At 44.0% G+C, this 16,354-nt stretch overlaps 1 protein-coding gene across 5 annotated transcripts; it reads right to left on the bottom strand.

Annotated features, from left to right (window-relative positions):
• Positions 1-11,061: 11,061 nt before the first annotated feature.
• On the bottom strand, positions 11,062-15,704 carry LOC125507767 (uncharacterized). 5 transcript variants are annotated; one of them, XR_015603900.1, is made up of 11 exons: positions 15,192-15,704; positions 14,363-14,633; positions 14,066-14,271; positions 13,769-13,984; positions 13,479-13,670; positions 13,194-13,385; positions 12,876-13,023; positions 12,657-12,731; positions 12,500-12,577; positions 11,487-12,410; positions 11,062-11,391 (listed from the first exon to the last, which is right to left on the bottom strand). XR_015603900.1 is itself a non-coding variant. In XM_087525417.1 (10 exons), exons 6-9 carry the CDS (start codon positions 13,093-13,095, stop codon positions 11,863-11,865), a joined length of 921 nt encoding a protein of 306 aa, XP_087381543.1. In that variant the 5' UTR covers positions 13,096-13,385; positions 13,479-13,670; positions 13,769-13,984; positions 14,066-14,271; positions 14,363-14,633; positions 15,179-15,704; the 3' UTR covers positions 11,062-11,391; positions 11,487-11,862. The 5 variants fall into 5 exon arrangements, 3 of the variants coding, with proteins under 3 accessions (XP_087381543.1, XP_087381542.1, XP_087381544.1); XR_015603899.1 differs by having other exon boundaries at positions 12,876-13,020; XM_087525417.1 differs by having other exon boundaries at positions 12,876-13,385; positions 15,179-15,704.
• Between the last annotated feature and the right edge of the window lie 650 nt (positions 15,705-16,354).

Below are 16,354 nucleotides of genomic sequence, written 5' to 3'. Positions count from 1 at the left end.
GCAAGGTATAGTAGGTACTCCGGGATCTCCAAGTTTCTTTGGCATTCCACCCTTAAAAGTATAATTAGCAAGCATGATGGAAATCTCAGCTTCCAGTATCTTTCCTTTATTAGTAATGATATCCTTCATATATTTAGAATAAGGATTTGTTTTGAGCACATCAGTTAATCGCATACGCAAAAAGATAGGCCTGATCATTTCAGCAAAGCGCTCAAAATCCTCATCATCCTTTTTCTTGGATGGTTTTGGAGGAAAAGGCATGGGTTTCTGAACCAAATGTTCCCTTTCTTTACCATGTTTCCTAGCAACAAAGTCTCTTTTATCATAACGTTGATTCTTTGATTGTGGGTTATCAAGATCAACAGCAGGTTCAATTTCTACATCATTGTCATTACTAGGTTGAGCATCATCATTAATATTTTCACTAGGTTCATGTTCATTACCAGATTGTGTTTCAGCATCAGACATAGAGTATCATTTGGATTATCAGATGGTTCAGCAATAGGTTCACTAGAATTTTGCACAATTCTATCATTTTTCTTCTTCTTATTTTAGAAGAACTAGGAACATTAATATTATTTCTTTGAGAATCTTGCTTGATTCTCTTAGGGTGGCCTTCAGGATACAAAGGTTCCTGAGTCATTCTACCAGTTCTAGTAGCCACTCTAACAGCATAATCATTTTTCTTACTATTCATTTCATCAAGCACTTCTTTTTGAGCTTTAAGTACTTGTTCTACTTGAGTGGTAACCATAGAAGCATGTTTGCTAACAAGTTTAAGTTCACCTTTAATATCAGCCATATAATCACCCAAGCGTCTAATCATATAAGCATTTTCTTTTAATTGTCTACCAAAATAAGCATTGAAGTCGTCTTGCTTAAACATAAAGTTATCAAACTCATCCAAGTACTGACTAGCAATTTTAGTAGGAGGGACTTCAGCTTTATCATATCTATAGAGAGAATTTACCTTTACTACCTGTGTCGGGATATCGGGATCAGGAGGTTCTTCAATAAATAAAGAATTGAGATCATATGTTTCTTCAACAGGCGGTATATTAAGACCATGTATTTCTTCAATAGGAGGTAAATTCTTAACATCTTCAGCTTTAATACCTTTTTCTTTCATAGATTTCTTTGCCTCTTGCATATATTCGGGACTGAGGAATAGAACACCTCTCTTCTTCGGAGTTGGTTTAGGAATAGGCTCAGTAATTGGAGCGGTGGCTGGCTCGGGAGTTGGCTCAGGAGGTGCCCAATTATTTTCATTTGTCAACATATTATTCAATAGAATTTCAGCTTCATCCGGTGTTCTTTCCCTGAAAAGAGAGCCAGCACAACTATCCAGGTAATCTCTAGAAGCATCGGTTAGTCTATTATAAAAGATATCAAGTATTTCAGGTTTCTTAAGAGGATGATCAGACAAAGCATTAAGTAACTTGAGAAGCCTCCCCCAAGCTTGTGGGAGACTCTCTTCTTTAATTTGCACAAAGTTGTATATTTCCCTCAAAGCAGCTTGTTTCTTATGAGCAGGGAAATATTTAGAAGAGAAGTAATAAATTATATCCTGAGGACTACGCACACAACCAGAATCAAGAGAATTAAAACATATCTTAGCATCACCCTTTAATGAGAACGGAAATATTTTGAGTATATAAAAGTAATGCGATCTCTCATCATTAGTGAACAGGGCAGCTATATCATTTAACTTAGTAAGATGTGCCACAGCAGTTTCAGATTCATAGCCATAAAACGGATCAGATTCAACCAAAATAATTATATCAGGATCAACAAAGAATTCATAATCCTTATCAGGAACACATATAGGTGAAGTAGCAAAAGCAGGGTCGGGTTTCATTTTATCTCTAAGTGATTCTTTTTCCATTTAATTAATAACCTCTTAAGCTCATATCTATCTTTGCAAGCTAAAATAGCGGCAGAAGATTCCATATCAAAAAGATAACCCTCAGGGATAGCGGGCATATTTTCATCATCACTATCATCATCGTATTCAGATTCAATAATTTCTTTTTCTCTAGCCCTAGCAATTTGTTCATCAAGAAATTCACCAAGGGGCACAGTAGTATCAGGCATAGAAGCAGTTTCATTATAAGTATCATGCATAGCACAAGTGGCATCATCAACAACATGCGACATATCAGAACGAATAGCAGAAGCAGGTGTAGGTGTCGCTAGCTTACTCATAACAGAAGGTGAATCAAGTGCAGAGCTAGATGGCAGTTCCTTACCTCCCCTCGTAGTTGAGGGATAGATCTTGGTTTTTGGATCTCTCAAGTTCTTCATAATGATAAGCAGATATATATCCCAAGTGACTCATAGAATAGAGCTATGCTCCCCGGCAACGGCGCCAGAAATTTGTCTTGATAACCCACAAGTATAGGGGATCGCAACAACTTTCGAGGGTAGAGTACTCAACCTAAATTTATTGATTCGACACAAGGGGAGCCAAAGAATATTCTCAAGTATTAGCAGCTGAGTTGTCAATTCAACCACACCTGGAAACTTAGTATCTGCAGCAAAGTGTTTAGTAGCACAGTAATATGATAGTGGTGGTAGCGATAAAAAAAGTAAAGACAGTAAAAATAAATATTTTTGGTATTTTCTAGTGATTGTAACAGTAGCAGCGGGAAAGTAAATAAGCGAGAACCAGTATATGGAAAACTCGTAGGCACCGGATCAGTGATGGATAATTATGCCGGATGTGGTTCATTATGTAACAGTCATAACATAGGGTGACACAGAACTAGCTCCAATTCATCAATGTAATGTAGGCATGTATTCCGTATATAGTCATACGTGCTTATGGAAAAGAACTTGCATGACATCTTTTGTCCTACCCTCCCGTGGCAGCGGGGTCCTATTGGAAACTAAGGGATATTAAGGCCTCCTTTTAATAGAGAACCGGAACAACGCATTAGCACATAGTGAATACATGAACTCCTCAAACTATGGTCATCACCGGGAGTGGTCCCGATTATTGTCACTTCGGGGTTGCCGGATCATAACACATAGTAGGTGACTATAGACTTGCAAGATAGGATCAAGAACTCACATATATTCATGAAAACATAATAGGTTCAGATCTGAAATCATGGCACTCGGGCCCTAGTGACAAGCATTAAGCATAGCAAAGTCATAGCAACATCAATCTCAGAACATAGTGGATACTAGGGATCAAACCCTAACAAAACTAACTCGGTTACATGATAAATCTCATCCAACCCATCACCGTCCAGCAAGCCTACGATGGAATTACTCACGCACGGCGGTGAGCATCATGAAATTGGTGATGGAGGATGGTTGATGATGACAAGGGCGACGAATCCCCCTCTCCGGAGCCTCGAATGGACTCCGGATCAGCCCTCCCAAGAGGTTTTAGGGCTTGGTGGCGGCTCCGTATCGTAAAACGTGATGATTTCTTCTCTCTTATTTTTTTCTCTCCGAAAGCAAATATATAGAGTTGGAGTTGGCGTCGGAGGGCATCCAGGGGGCCCACGAGGTAGGGGCGCGCCCTAGGGGGTGGGCGCGCCCCCCATCCTCGTGAGAAGGGTGTGGGCCCCCTGGTCTTCATCTTTGGTGATGATTTTTTATTATTTTTTCTAATATGTTCCATGGAGTTTCAGGTCATTTCGAGAATATTTGTTTCTGCACATAAAACAACACCATGGCAATTCTACTAAAAACAGCGTCAGTCCGGGTTAGTTCCATTCAAATCATACAAGTTAGAGTCCAAAACAAGGGCAAAAGTGTTTGGAAAAGTAGATACGACGGAGACGTATCACTCAACGCTATATATTATTTCCCAATGATGTATGGCTATCCTATGATGTTTGAGTAGATCTGTTTTGTCCTAATGGCTATTTGATGATCGTGATTGGTTTGAGTTGTATGTTTTATTATTGGTGCTGTCCTATGGTGCTCTCCGTGTCGCGCCAGTGTGAGGGATTCCCGCTGTAGGGTTTGCAATATGCTTATGATTTTCTTATGGTGGGTGGCGTGAGTGATAGAAGTACAGACCCGAGTAAGTAGGTTGTTTGCGTATGGGATAAAGGGGACTTGATACTTTAATGCTATGGTTGGGTTTTACCTTAATGAATCTTTAGTAGTTGCGGATGCTTGTTAGAGTTCCAATCATAAGTGCATATGATCCAAGTAGAGAAAGTATGTTAGCTTATGCCTCTCCCTCAAATAAACTTGCAATAATTATTACCGATCTAGTTATCGATTGCCTAGGGACAAATAACATTCTTGTTGACAAAATCTCTTTACTAAAACTAATTTAGTTGTGTCTTTATCTAAACAGCCTCTAGATTTTATTTACGTACTCTCTACTTTCTTGCAAGCTTACCCAAAAACACCTACAAAGTACTTATAGTTTCATACTTGTTTCTGGTAAAGCGAATGTCAAGCGTGTGTAGAGTTGTATCGGTGGTCGATAGAACTTGAGGGAATATTTGTTCTACCTTTAGCTCCTTGTTGGGTTCGACACTCTTACTTATCGAAAGAGGCTACAATTGATCCCATATACTTGTGGGTTATCAGTGTCTGCAATTGTGAATTAGGAACTGCCTCAGAATGTGAAGCAACTCCGCAGCTTCCTTGGGCTTGCAAGCTATTGTCGGAGGTTCATTGAGAATTTCTCTAAGATCACGAAGCCCCTTTCCAACCTCCTCCAGAAGCATGTGAAGTATGTCTGGACGCCTGAATGTGACATCGCTTTCAACACCCTCAAAGAGAAATTAGTCACAGCTCCAGTTCTAACTCCTCCTGATGAATCCAAACCATTCGAGGTTTTCTGTGATGCTTCCCTGCAAGGTCTCGGTGCTGTGTTAATGCAAGAGAAGAAAGTTGTGGCCTATACCTCTCGCCAGTTGAAGCCCAACGAAAAGAACTACCCCACTCATGATCTCGAGTTGGCGGCAGTTGTCCATGCTCTTTTAACATGGAGACATCTCTTATTGGGAAGGAAAGTGGACATCTTCACTAATCATAAGAGTCTCAAGTACATCTTCACTCGGGCCAACCTCAACCTCAGGCAGACTCGTTGGGTCAAAATGATTCAAGAGCATAATCTGAGTATTGAATATACTCCAGGCAAGGCCAATGTCATTGCCGACGCTTTGAGCAGGAAGGCTTACTGCAACAGCTTGATTCTCAAGCCCTTCCAACCGGATCTTTGTGAAGCTTTCCGCAAACTTAATCTCCAAGTTGTTCCTCAAGGATTCCTTGCCAACCTCCAAGTCTCTCCTACTTTGGAAGATCAGATTCGTGAGGCTCAACTTCTTGATGCCATGGTGAAGAAGGTGAAGATTGGGATTGCCAAGAGCCAACCCAAGTACAAGTGCTATCGCCTTGATAAAAAAGATACTTTTTTCTTCGAGGATCGCATTGTTGTTCCTAAGGGTGACCTTCGTAAAGTCATTATGAACGAGGCTCACAATTCACTCCAATCTATTCATCCTGGAAGTACAAAGATGTACCATGACCTCAAGCAGTCGTATTGGTGGACTCGAATGAAGCACGAGATTGCTCAGTTCATGAATGAATGTGATGTCTGTAGAAGAGTGAAAGCAGAACACCAACGGCCAGCTGATCTCCTCCAACCTCTTGCCATTCTAGAATGGAAGTTTGACCATATTGAGATGGACTTCGTGACTGGATTTCCCAAGTCCAAGCGTGGCAATGATGCTATCTTTGTTGTCATCGACAAGCTTACTAAAGTGGTTCATTTTCTTCCTATCAAAGAATCTATCACAGCAGCTCGGTTGGCAGAGCTATATACCTCCAGGATTGTCTCTCTGCACGGCATTCCTCAGTTGATATCTTCAGATCGTGGAAGCATCTTCACTTCTAAGTTCTGGGATTCTTTTCAGAAGGCCATGGGCACCAACATTCGGTTCATCACAGCCTTTCATCCTCAAACTAGTGGACAAGTTGAGCGAGTAAATCAAATTCTTGAAGATATGCTCAGGGCTTGTGTCATTTATTTCAGTATGAAGTGGGAAGATTGTCTTCCATATGCCGAGTTCTCCTACAACAACAGCTTTCAAGCGAGTTCGGGCAAGGCCCCATTCGAGATTCTCTATGGCAGAAAGTGGCGTACTCCTCTTAATTGGTCAGAGACTGGTGAATGCTAACTTCTTGGCAATGACTTGATCACAGAGGCTGAAGAAATGTGCAAAGTCATTCGTGAAAATCTCAAAGCCGCGCAATCGCGCCAAAAGAGTTACTATGATAGAAAGCATTGTGACTTGGCTTTCGAGATCGGAGACCATGTCTACCTCCGCGTTTCTCCAATGAAAGGTACTCGTCGCTTCGGTATCAAAGGGAAGCTTGACCCTAGATACGTGGGTCCCTTCAAGATCATTGGCAAAAGAGGCGATCTCGCCTATCAACTTGAGCTTCCGTCCAACTTTGCAAACGTGCATGACGTGTTTCACGTGTCTCAGCTTCGCAAGTGTTTCAAGACTCCTGACCGCACCATCAACTTCGAAGAGATTGATCTCCAAGAAGACTTGTCTTATCATGAGCATCCCATTGCTATTCTTGAAGAAACTGAGCACAAGACTCGCAACAAGTCTATGAAATTCCTGAAAGTGAAGTGGTCACATCATTCCGACCGTGAAGCCACCTGGGAATGCGAGGACCACCTCCGTTCTGAATATCCGGAGTTTTTCCAGTCCTAGATCTCGGGACGAGATCCTTTTGTAGTGGTGAAGTGTTGTAACGCCCCGTATGTAACTTGCCATATTTGTATTCCAACTCTTGCCATTTTTGGCACTAAGTTATGATATTCCCTCGTGGTTGGGTTTTATCTTTGTTTGCATTTTGTCCATGTCATGCATCTCATATCATGTCATCATGTGCATCGCATTTGCATACGTGTTCGTCTCATGCATCCGAGCATTTTCCCCGTTGTCCGTTTTGCATTCCGGCACTCCTACGTCCTCCGGTGTCCCATTTTGCTTCTTTTCGTGTGCGGGTGTTAAACGTTCTCGGATTGGACCGAGACTTTCCAAGCAGTCTTGGTTCACCACCGGTAGACCGCCTGTCAAGTTTCGTGTCATTTGGAGTTCGTTTGATACTCTAACGGTTAACCGAGGAACCGTAAAGGCCTCGTGTGTGTTACAGCCCAACACCCCTTCAAAGTGTCCCAAAACCCATCCAAACCCCCTCCATCCTCTCGGTCGTTCGATCACGATCGCATGGCCGAAAACCGCACCTTATTTGGACTCTCCTAACTCCTAGAATCTATAAATAGATGCTCCCCTCTGAAATTCCCGCAGTCCAAACCCTAGATCCAATCCCTCCGCGCCGACGGACATGTCCGCCGCTGACGGACATGTCCATCACCTTCGCCCAGCCACTTAGGGGCTGACACGTGTCCCGCCGGTCGTCCCCGCCGCCCGCCGGCCGACCAGGGCCCGCACGGGGCCCTCCCCGGCCCACGCTCGGTCGCCGCCGCCCCGCGCCTGCCTCCACCGGCGCCAGTCGCCGCCTCCGTCGCGCCGCCCCGCGCCTGCCTCCACCGGTGCCGCCTCCGCCGCCTGACCCCGGGCCGCCCGGCCTCGTCAACGCCGGCGCCTCCCCGAGCTCTCTCCGGCGCCACTCCGGCCCCTCCTTCCCCAACTCTGGCGAAGCCTCCGGTGAACATCGGGAACTGCGCCAGATCTGGATCGGGCAAACCCTAAGTCCGTTTTCTGCATATTTTTTTTAGCTATGTTCATCAGGCCATATCTCATCATCCGTAGCTCCGTTTTGCGCGTGTGATATATCGAATTGTTCGTCTGGATGTGCTCTTCATTTCAGTCCATTGCACCATGCTTGTTTGAGTCCATCTTGATGCCTAAAATGATGCTGCAAGAGTGCTATAAAATGTTAGTTTCTGTTTCTTATCAGTTATTGGGCATTTGTTATTTTTGTCATGATTATTGTGTGCCTCCTATGAACTTGAGCCCTACATGTGTTTTGGGGTATGCCATGCCATCTTTACAGGGGTGTATGCCATGTGTTTTTGTGATCAATGTGGTGACTAGCACATGCATGCAAAGTAGCTCTCGTGATGTTGCTGATTTCAGGGACTTAGAATTCTTCTAAGTCATTTCCCTGATGTTATTTTTATGACATGTATTCATGTTGCTATAGAGTGATCCATGCCTCTTTTGAGCATGTTCAGTAAGGATGATTTTGAGATATTGTTATGTTCTATCCATCCATGTCTTTGTTTGCAATTATGGAGTACCCTAGCATGACTCAATCTTGCTCTACTTTTGCTATAAAATGTTCCTGGCAGATTGTTTACGTGTTAATCAATTTTGCCAAGGTTGTTGTAGTTGATCCATGCATGCTATGAGATTATTCTTGCCATGGTTAGCTACTTGATCATGTCTTCTTGCTGGGTGTATGCTTAGTTTGGCATGCAATGCCTTGTGGTGAGTGCATCGAGCTCGCAAACATGCCTACGTAACTCTCTTTTTGCCATGTCCAGTTTTCTGCTAAGTCTGAATCTGTTAACGAAACTTGCTATGTTTACATGGGTGCCATCATATTTTATGATCCTTTTTGTCTTATGGTCAGTAAGGTACTTTTGTTATATGCTTTGAGTAGTTTCATGACATGCCTTGCTTTTCTATGTCTTGGTCCTGTAGCATGTTGTTATCTTGCTCTAAACATTGCTTCCTGATGTTAATTCCTGGCATGTTGTTATTTTCACTAAGTCTGTGAACCTGTTATCTTTTGCACTTTTGCCATGCTTGTTTGAGCCTGCTATTTTGTGATTTAGCTGTAGCTCAGTGTTCATCTCTTGTCAAGCATCTTGAGTAGCTCACTGCCGTGTACTTTGTTGCTATGTTAGAGTGCAGTAGCTTAGTTTCTTGTTGCATTTTAGATGGCATCGTGTTGTTAATCGCAGAATAGTGTCATTATTGTTTTTCTTGCCATTTGCAAACCATGCATCCGATTCCGGTGATCTTTATATCGATTTCGACCGAAATCAACTCATCTTTCCAGCGGCGCACTTGTTTTGCCAAGTTGAGGCCTGGTTCAATTTTTTCCTTCCGGAGCACGCATATGCATTGCATTTTACATCCCGCATATCATGCCATGTTTTGCATCATGTTGCTTGCGCATTGCACCGTGGTTGACTGTGTTTGCCTTTGCTTGTGTTCTTGCCTTGGGTAGAGCCGGGAGATGAGTAAGTGATCGAGGAACCCATTGAGTACACTTACGAGGATCAAGCTTACGTCAACTCGGAGAACTTTGCAGGCAAGATGACCATACCCTTAAAATCACTTCTATCTTTGCTTGCTAGTTGCTCGCTCTATTGCTATGCCTATGCTGCGATAACTACCACTTGCTATATCATGCCTCCCATATTGTCATGTCAAACCTCTAACCCACCTTGTCCTAGCAAACTGTTGTTTGGCTATGTTACCGCTTTGCTCAGCCCCTCTTATAGCGTTGCTAGTTGCAGGTGAAGATTGGAGTTTGTTCCTTGTTGGAACATGATTATTGTTGGGATATCATTATTATATCTTGTTTACTTTAATGCACCTATATACTTGGTAAAGGGTGGAAGGCTCGGCCTTATGCCTGGTGTTTTGTTCCACTCTTGCCGCCCTAGTTTCCGCCATACTGGTGTTATGTTCCTTGATTTTGCGTTCCTTACGCGGTTGGGTTATAATGGGAACCCCTTGACAGTTTGTCTTGAATAAAACTCCTCCAGCAAGGCCCAATGTTGGTTTTACCATTTGCCACCTAGCCTTTTTCCCTTGGGTTTCGCGGACTCAAGGGTCATCTTTATTTTAACCCCCCCCCCCCCAGGCCAGTGCTTCTCTAAGTGTTGGTCCAACATGAGCGATGTCCGGCGCCCCCTGGGCAACCAGGGTCTATGCCAACCCGACGTCTGGCTCATCCGGTGTGCCCTGAGAACGAGATACGTGCGACTCCTATCAGGATTTGTCGGCACATCGGGTGGCTTTGTTGGTCTTGTTTTACCATTGTCGAAATGTCTTGTAACCGGGATTCCGAGTCTGATCGGGTCGTCCTGGGAGAAGGAATATCCTGCATTGACCGTGAGAGCTTGTGATGGGCTAAGTTGGGACACCCCTGCAGGGTTTTGAACTTTCGAAAGCCGTGCCCGCGGTTATGGGCAGATGGGATTTGTTAATGTCCGGTTGTAGAAAACTTGAAACTTAACTTAATTAAAATGAATCAATAGCGTGTGTAACCGTGATGGTCTCTTTTCGGCGGAGTCCGGCAAGAGAACACGGTCTCATGTTATGCTTGAACGTAAGTAGTTTTAGGATCACTTCTTGATCTTTGTAGCTTCTCGACCGTGCATTGCCTTCTCTTCTCGCTCTCATTTGCGTAAGTTAGCCACCATATATGCTCGTGCTTGCTGCAGCTCCACCTCACTACCTTTCCCTACCTATAAGCTTAAATAGTTTTGATCGCGAGGGTGTGAGATTGCTGAGTCACCGTGACTCACAGATTACTTCCAAAACCAGATGCAGGTGTCGATGATGCCATTCCAGGGGATGCGATTGAACTCAAGTGGGAGTTCGACGAGGACTCAAGATGTTACTACATTTCTTTTCCAGACGATCAGTAGTGGAGCCTAGTTGGGGCGATCGGGGATCTTATGCATTTGGGGTTGCCTTTATTTTGTTTCCATAGTCGGACCTTGTTTGTATCTGAATGATGTAATGCTATATTTATGTATTGTGTGAAGTAGCGATTGTAAGCCAACTATGTACCTCTTTCTTATTCAGTACATGGGATGTGTAAAGATTACCCCTCTTGTGACATGCCTACAATGCGGTTATGCCTCTAAGTCGTGCTCCGACACGTGGGAGATATAGCCGCATCATGGGTGTTACAGAGGGAGCACGATTCTTTTTCCAATCTGAGCAGCACGAGTCTCTCCAGAAGCAATGGTGTCAACAACACCCTATGAAGCAAATGAATTAGGCTCATACTTGGTTCATGCTTATACAATACAAGCATGATGATAACCAACAAGACTATACATTAGGCTCATAATTGGTTCATGCTTAATTCTAGTTTTTCAGTAACCTACCAGTGTGTGACAAGTTGTCATAGTATGTTGATGAGGCTGGGGAGATTTTTGTTACCTGGTAGAGCTCAACACGTATGAGATTTTGATTCTGAGGCTTCGAGTAGAAATCAAGCCTCATAGTCTCCATTTTGATCTACATGTCAAAAAGCCACTGTTGGAGAAGACGCCCCCAAACAATAGGATGTTAAAAATTCCTTCCCTGATCTGCAACTCCAAACAGTAATACTCCCTCGCACTGACATATTTTCTAGACTCAGTGGCTTCATCCTCATCTTGTTCTTCGTTGTCATCTACAATATGGTTGCGACAACGAATTATGAATAATACTACTACTAAAGATTGGACGAATTAATGGATGATTCACCAATTATTATGACACATTTACCTGCTTCTCGTTCATCGTCCTAGTTGTCGCCTTCATCCTCATTGCCTGCCTGAGCGGGAGTTGGTCCCTCATATGGCAGCTAACGGTTCCATCCTGTCTCCCCAGCCGGGTTAAATAATGAGTACGCTAAAGGATCATAGCACCCATAGTAGGCTCTGATGTACAAAGGATGGTCCCCTTTTGCATGCACGATAACACTTCTATCAAAAGTGTGTTGCGGGTCACTACCTTCAACCCACATTGCAGCCACCTGAGAAGCTGTAGGGGCATTGTACCTCCGATGGTCCAATTTTATATTTGTGTTTAGTGTAATCTTATACTCCGCTAGGTCTGGAACTGAACCAAGGCTCTAAAATGTCTCAACATACGGGTTGATCTATAATATACGAAGAATCTTCCGTATGAGATTGATATCAAGATCTGGAGAGCACTTGACCCTATGTTCCAAGGCTTCATCTGTATCATAAATGTACAGCTGCAAATGCTTGGGTCCGTGATCACCTGGTACAAGATGGTCTAAACGGTGGTACAACTGACCATGAGCATGGAATGTATATACACCGGTTCTTGCCACGGTGTTGACCCAATTGTCAAGGGTAACTCCAAGGCTTGTGAAGGAGAAGTGGGAGTTGAAATATCGAATGTGCTTTCTAAAGTACTTTGCATCCATGTCTACCTGACTTGTAAACAATCGTCGTTGGTCTTGAGGAACCTCTGGGATAAATATCTTGACCTTACCCTTTCTACAACAGAAGGCTGGGCCATCATACTCGAACCTCATTGCTCCACAGTGTACACAATCCTTTACTGGCTTCAAAACATGATGCTTGCTTGGTAGATTTTTGTAGACATAGTCATAGGGATCATGAGCATCTAAAGCATGCGAACCATCATCTGTCACTCTGTATGATTCAAACTCATTACCTGGTAAGACATGAGCAGGAGTTAATTTTGCGCTGGCAACAAATGGTGCCTGCAGTAGTAATGAAATTCAAGTTCGTATTATAATGAACCTTGTACACTGAATAGCCTGCATTCCTCATCATCATCATCGGACAGGGTGTCGCCAGTTCGGACGGTATGCAGACATTCTATTCATAGAATTAGATATAGCCAAAAAAATTAAAGTGGCTACTATTATGCAGAGTGCAATAAGTAAAGAGAACACACCCATCATTTCAGCAACCGGTCCCATTGGCTCGAAGATACCGTGGGCGTCGTAGTCATCTTCATCATCCCTACCTCCTGGAACATGTATCAAAGAATGAGAAACGCAGCAGAAAAAGTGTTTAATGCATCAGTGCGTCGACATTGTTCGTATAAGTTGGCGAATGAACTGAAGGACCAAGCAGAAGAGCAGCAACATATGCCCCTCATGCATCTCAATACCTGTATGGCTATTTATGTGAGATGGCTGCAATCCAGTGGCAGGAGTATGTGGTGATGGGTATGAGGATCCACTTCGCACATCAGTATGGTTCCGCTTCCGCTTTCCCCTTTTGTAAGCACGATTCTTCTCCAACAAAGCATCTTTCTGCTGCATGGTCATTTCTAAGTATCTTATCTTTTTACGGTTGCGTTCCTTCTCTTTGGAAGCATATGGTACCATTCAACGCATGGTAGAGTGTAAATGTCAATGGAAGGAGGTACATCACACTGACACACAATAGAATGTATACAGATTGCTTAGTTTTAGTTGCAATATACCTATTGACTCCATGTTGTGCCCAGAGATAAAACTCATGGGCACAATGGGTTCAGTCGTCCTCGCTGGTCATACGTAAGTCAGATTGCTGTGTAACCAATCAGCAGAACCGCCTTCGTCCAAATTTGGCCTGCATAATGGTGTGTCTACCACGCGGGTGAGTTGGGACTGCGCTGGTCCACTTTGACCAATACCTACACCAAATGTAGAAACAAGTGGGGTGTCATGTAGTCTAGAATGTTGATTGATTATAAAAAAGAAATTTAAGCAGTTGTATGGTAGATCACCTTCATTAACATCGACATCAAGCAAACCAGCTCTCTTTTGTTTGTGCGAGATCCGAAGCTTCCTTAGGTGTTCTTCTTTCCTCTGTCCGGATAAGCTGGCGTACCACCCCTTGCCAGTTCGTATGTTGCAGTCTCCTACTATTTCTGGCAATTGGTGCTGAGTAATGGCATCGTTATCCGGCAAAGAGGTTTCTACCGACACAGAATAGGTGATCAACCCATAAAACAGATTAGTCAGAACATCATTTGGTTCCTCGGTTGCAAGTAATGTAACATGTATGTGCTCTCACCAGCCGCACCTTGTGGGGATGATGACTGAGGCAACGCAACCGTTCTTGCAGCTTTTTTGTCTCTTTGCGCCATCCGTTGTTTGTTTAGGTATTCTGCTCGCCGCTCGTCGGAAAGTCTAGCATACCAACTTTGGCCACGTCGTTGTTTTTGTATCACAACATCTTGCTCGTCTGGAAGAGATGACCTCATGGAGGGTGGCGGCGTCGAGGTTGCACCTGTACATCAGAAGAGTAGACCAACCCATAATTCACAATGAAGATGGTCCATAAATATGTCATATTTGGAGTTGGCCTTACCAACTGAAAAAGAGGAATTATGAGTCACATCGACATTATCTTTGCATGAAGCATGTTTTCTTTTTAGTTGCGCAATCCGTTTCTTATTTAAGTATTCTGCCCTCTATTCATTGGTTAGGCCGGCATACCAACTGTGGCCACTTCTTTTTTTTGGGCACCATTTACTTCATCGAGAAGATGAGTCGCAGAGCTTGTAGATGTACACCCTGCAAGTGAGACACGATAGGAAATGAATTTATAAACAAAGAATAGTAATTGCTCCAGTAATACAACTGTATATGAAGTGGATGAATGTACCATCTGTGGGTGTGTTGGTTATGTCGCTGAAAGCAGTACATTGCACAGCCCCTATTGAAGAAGCATGCGTGTGTGCCACCGGCTCATGGGTAACACTATCCCCAGCTGATGGAATATTATGTTGGTGGTTTACATGACGCCTATGTGGGGATGCTGACTCTTTCTCATCAGTTATTTGGGCATTTCCAACTGTAGGTGAGTTTGTTAGGTCCGTAAATGGAGTGCGATGCCCTGACGGGAATGGAGGTGCATATTGATTATGCTTGCCCATCTGCGTTTCATAACCACAAATGTTAATTAAAGAAAATAGAAGAATGAGCATAATCTCAGAGCATGAGCAGTTTGGTAAATTGGCAAGAGTCATTAGAAACCAAAGTACTGCATCTGATGTACTTCAGACGAATATCACAGAGTCATATCATCAAAACATTTGACAGTACCATGTAGGACCAATTTTTAATGGACCAGCATAGTTAGCAGTTAGCAGTACTGGCACGTAGGAGGGAAAATGCTCATTGGACCAGCATAATTAGCACTTAGCAGTACTGGCACTTAGCAATACAGTAATTTTGAATGCTCCTGATAACAAAAGGAATTTAAGTTGAACAATGAAAGCTCCTCTGCAGCTACATAAACCAACTGATAGAGTACAAAAAGAGATGGAGAATGGTTTAGGAGGCCGGTAATAGGCAGCTGAATGTTAAAATAGAGAGCAGTGTCGGATGATCATGATGCTCACTGTAGGTAAGGTTGATTGGAGCCTATTTTGAAGCAAATTGTTGGGTCCTAAATTGAAACTTTTTTGAGGCAACAAACCTTCAGATACTACCTTCAGAGGTGTAGACGAACTCCAAAAATGGACTCCAAAAACGGCACCTCGGGGCAGCAGGGCCGCGCTCCCTTGCGAAAGGTGCGGACGGCGGCGAGAGGCCCGAGGTGCGGGAGTGCCCTAGTGTTGGCGCATACGGCGGCGCGGATGGTCGGGGCGGCAGGCCGGGATGTGCGTACGGCGGCGAGGTCCGAGGAGCGGCAGGTCGGGCCGTGCGGACGGCGGCGAGGTCGGAGGAGCGGCAGGGCCTCCCTCTGCTATTTCTGCGCACGGCGGCGGCGACGGGTGGTCGTGGCGGCAGGCCGTACGGCGGAGAGGATGGTCGGGGCAGAGCAGGGACCGTGCGGGATTGGCGGCGTCGTTGCTGTGGGCGGCGGCGAGGACGGCTGTGGAAGCAGGGCCGTGCTCTTCCGGACACCGGCGACGACAGAGGGGCGGCCAAGACGTGTTGGTACGGAACAGATCGCTGACGGCGGCGCATGCGTGGATGGTGGCGGGGAGCGAGCAGTATTGCAAAATAGGCCGCGTTATTTATTTCCTTTTTTGTTTTAGGGAGTTATTGCTTTCCATGTAGAACTCGTTCGGTGGAGCTGGGGAGCGTGCGCGCGCGAGGGAGAGCGGCGTCGCTAATTGCGCGTGCTAAGTGCAATTAGCACTAAAGATGTGAGTAGGGGGCGTAGGATCTGCTGTATGAATGGATGGGATTAATTTGGATCTCCGCACTTCTTGCTTTTATAGGGGTAGTAGATGTGAGCATCATTGAAATCATCATGCCTTAGTTAGGGGCGTTAAACGATAGCGCTTGTTGGGAGGCAACCCGATTTTATTTTTGTTTCTTGTTTTTTGTTCCTGTTTAGTAAAAAATAATTTATCTAGTCTCTGTTATTATTGAGTTTTTATGTTTTAATTACTGTTTCTTTCAAGTAGAACCTTTGGGAAGACTTGGGAAAAGTTTTTGCGATCTTGCTGTAAAAAACAGAAACTTTAGCGCTCACAAGATTTGCTGCCATTTTTTACTGGAGAGTGCTATTTAGTTAATTCTTTTTGCAGATGATTAATAGATAAATTCCTCACGTCCAGCAACTAATTTTAGAATTTTATGAGTTCCAGAAGTATACGTTTGATACAGATTACTACAAATTGTTCTGTTTTTGACAGATTCT

Source organism: Triticum urartu, chromosome 5A (assembly GCF_056163025.1).
Source record: "Triticum urartu cultivar PI428250 chromosome 5A, HENAU_Tu73, whole genome shotgun sequence".
Classification (NCBI taxonomy): Eukaryota; Viridiplantae; Streptophyta; class Magnoliopsida; order Poales; family Poaceae; genus Triticum; species Triticum urartu.
This window is presented reverse-complemented; position numbering and strand designations above follow the sequence as displayed.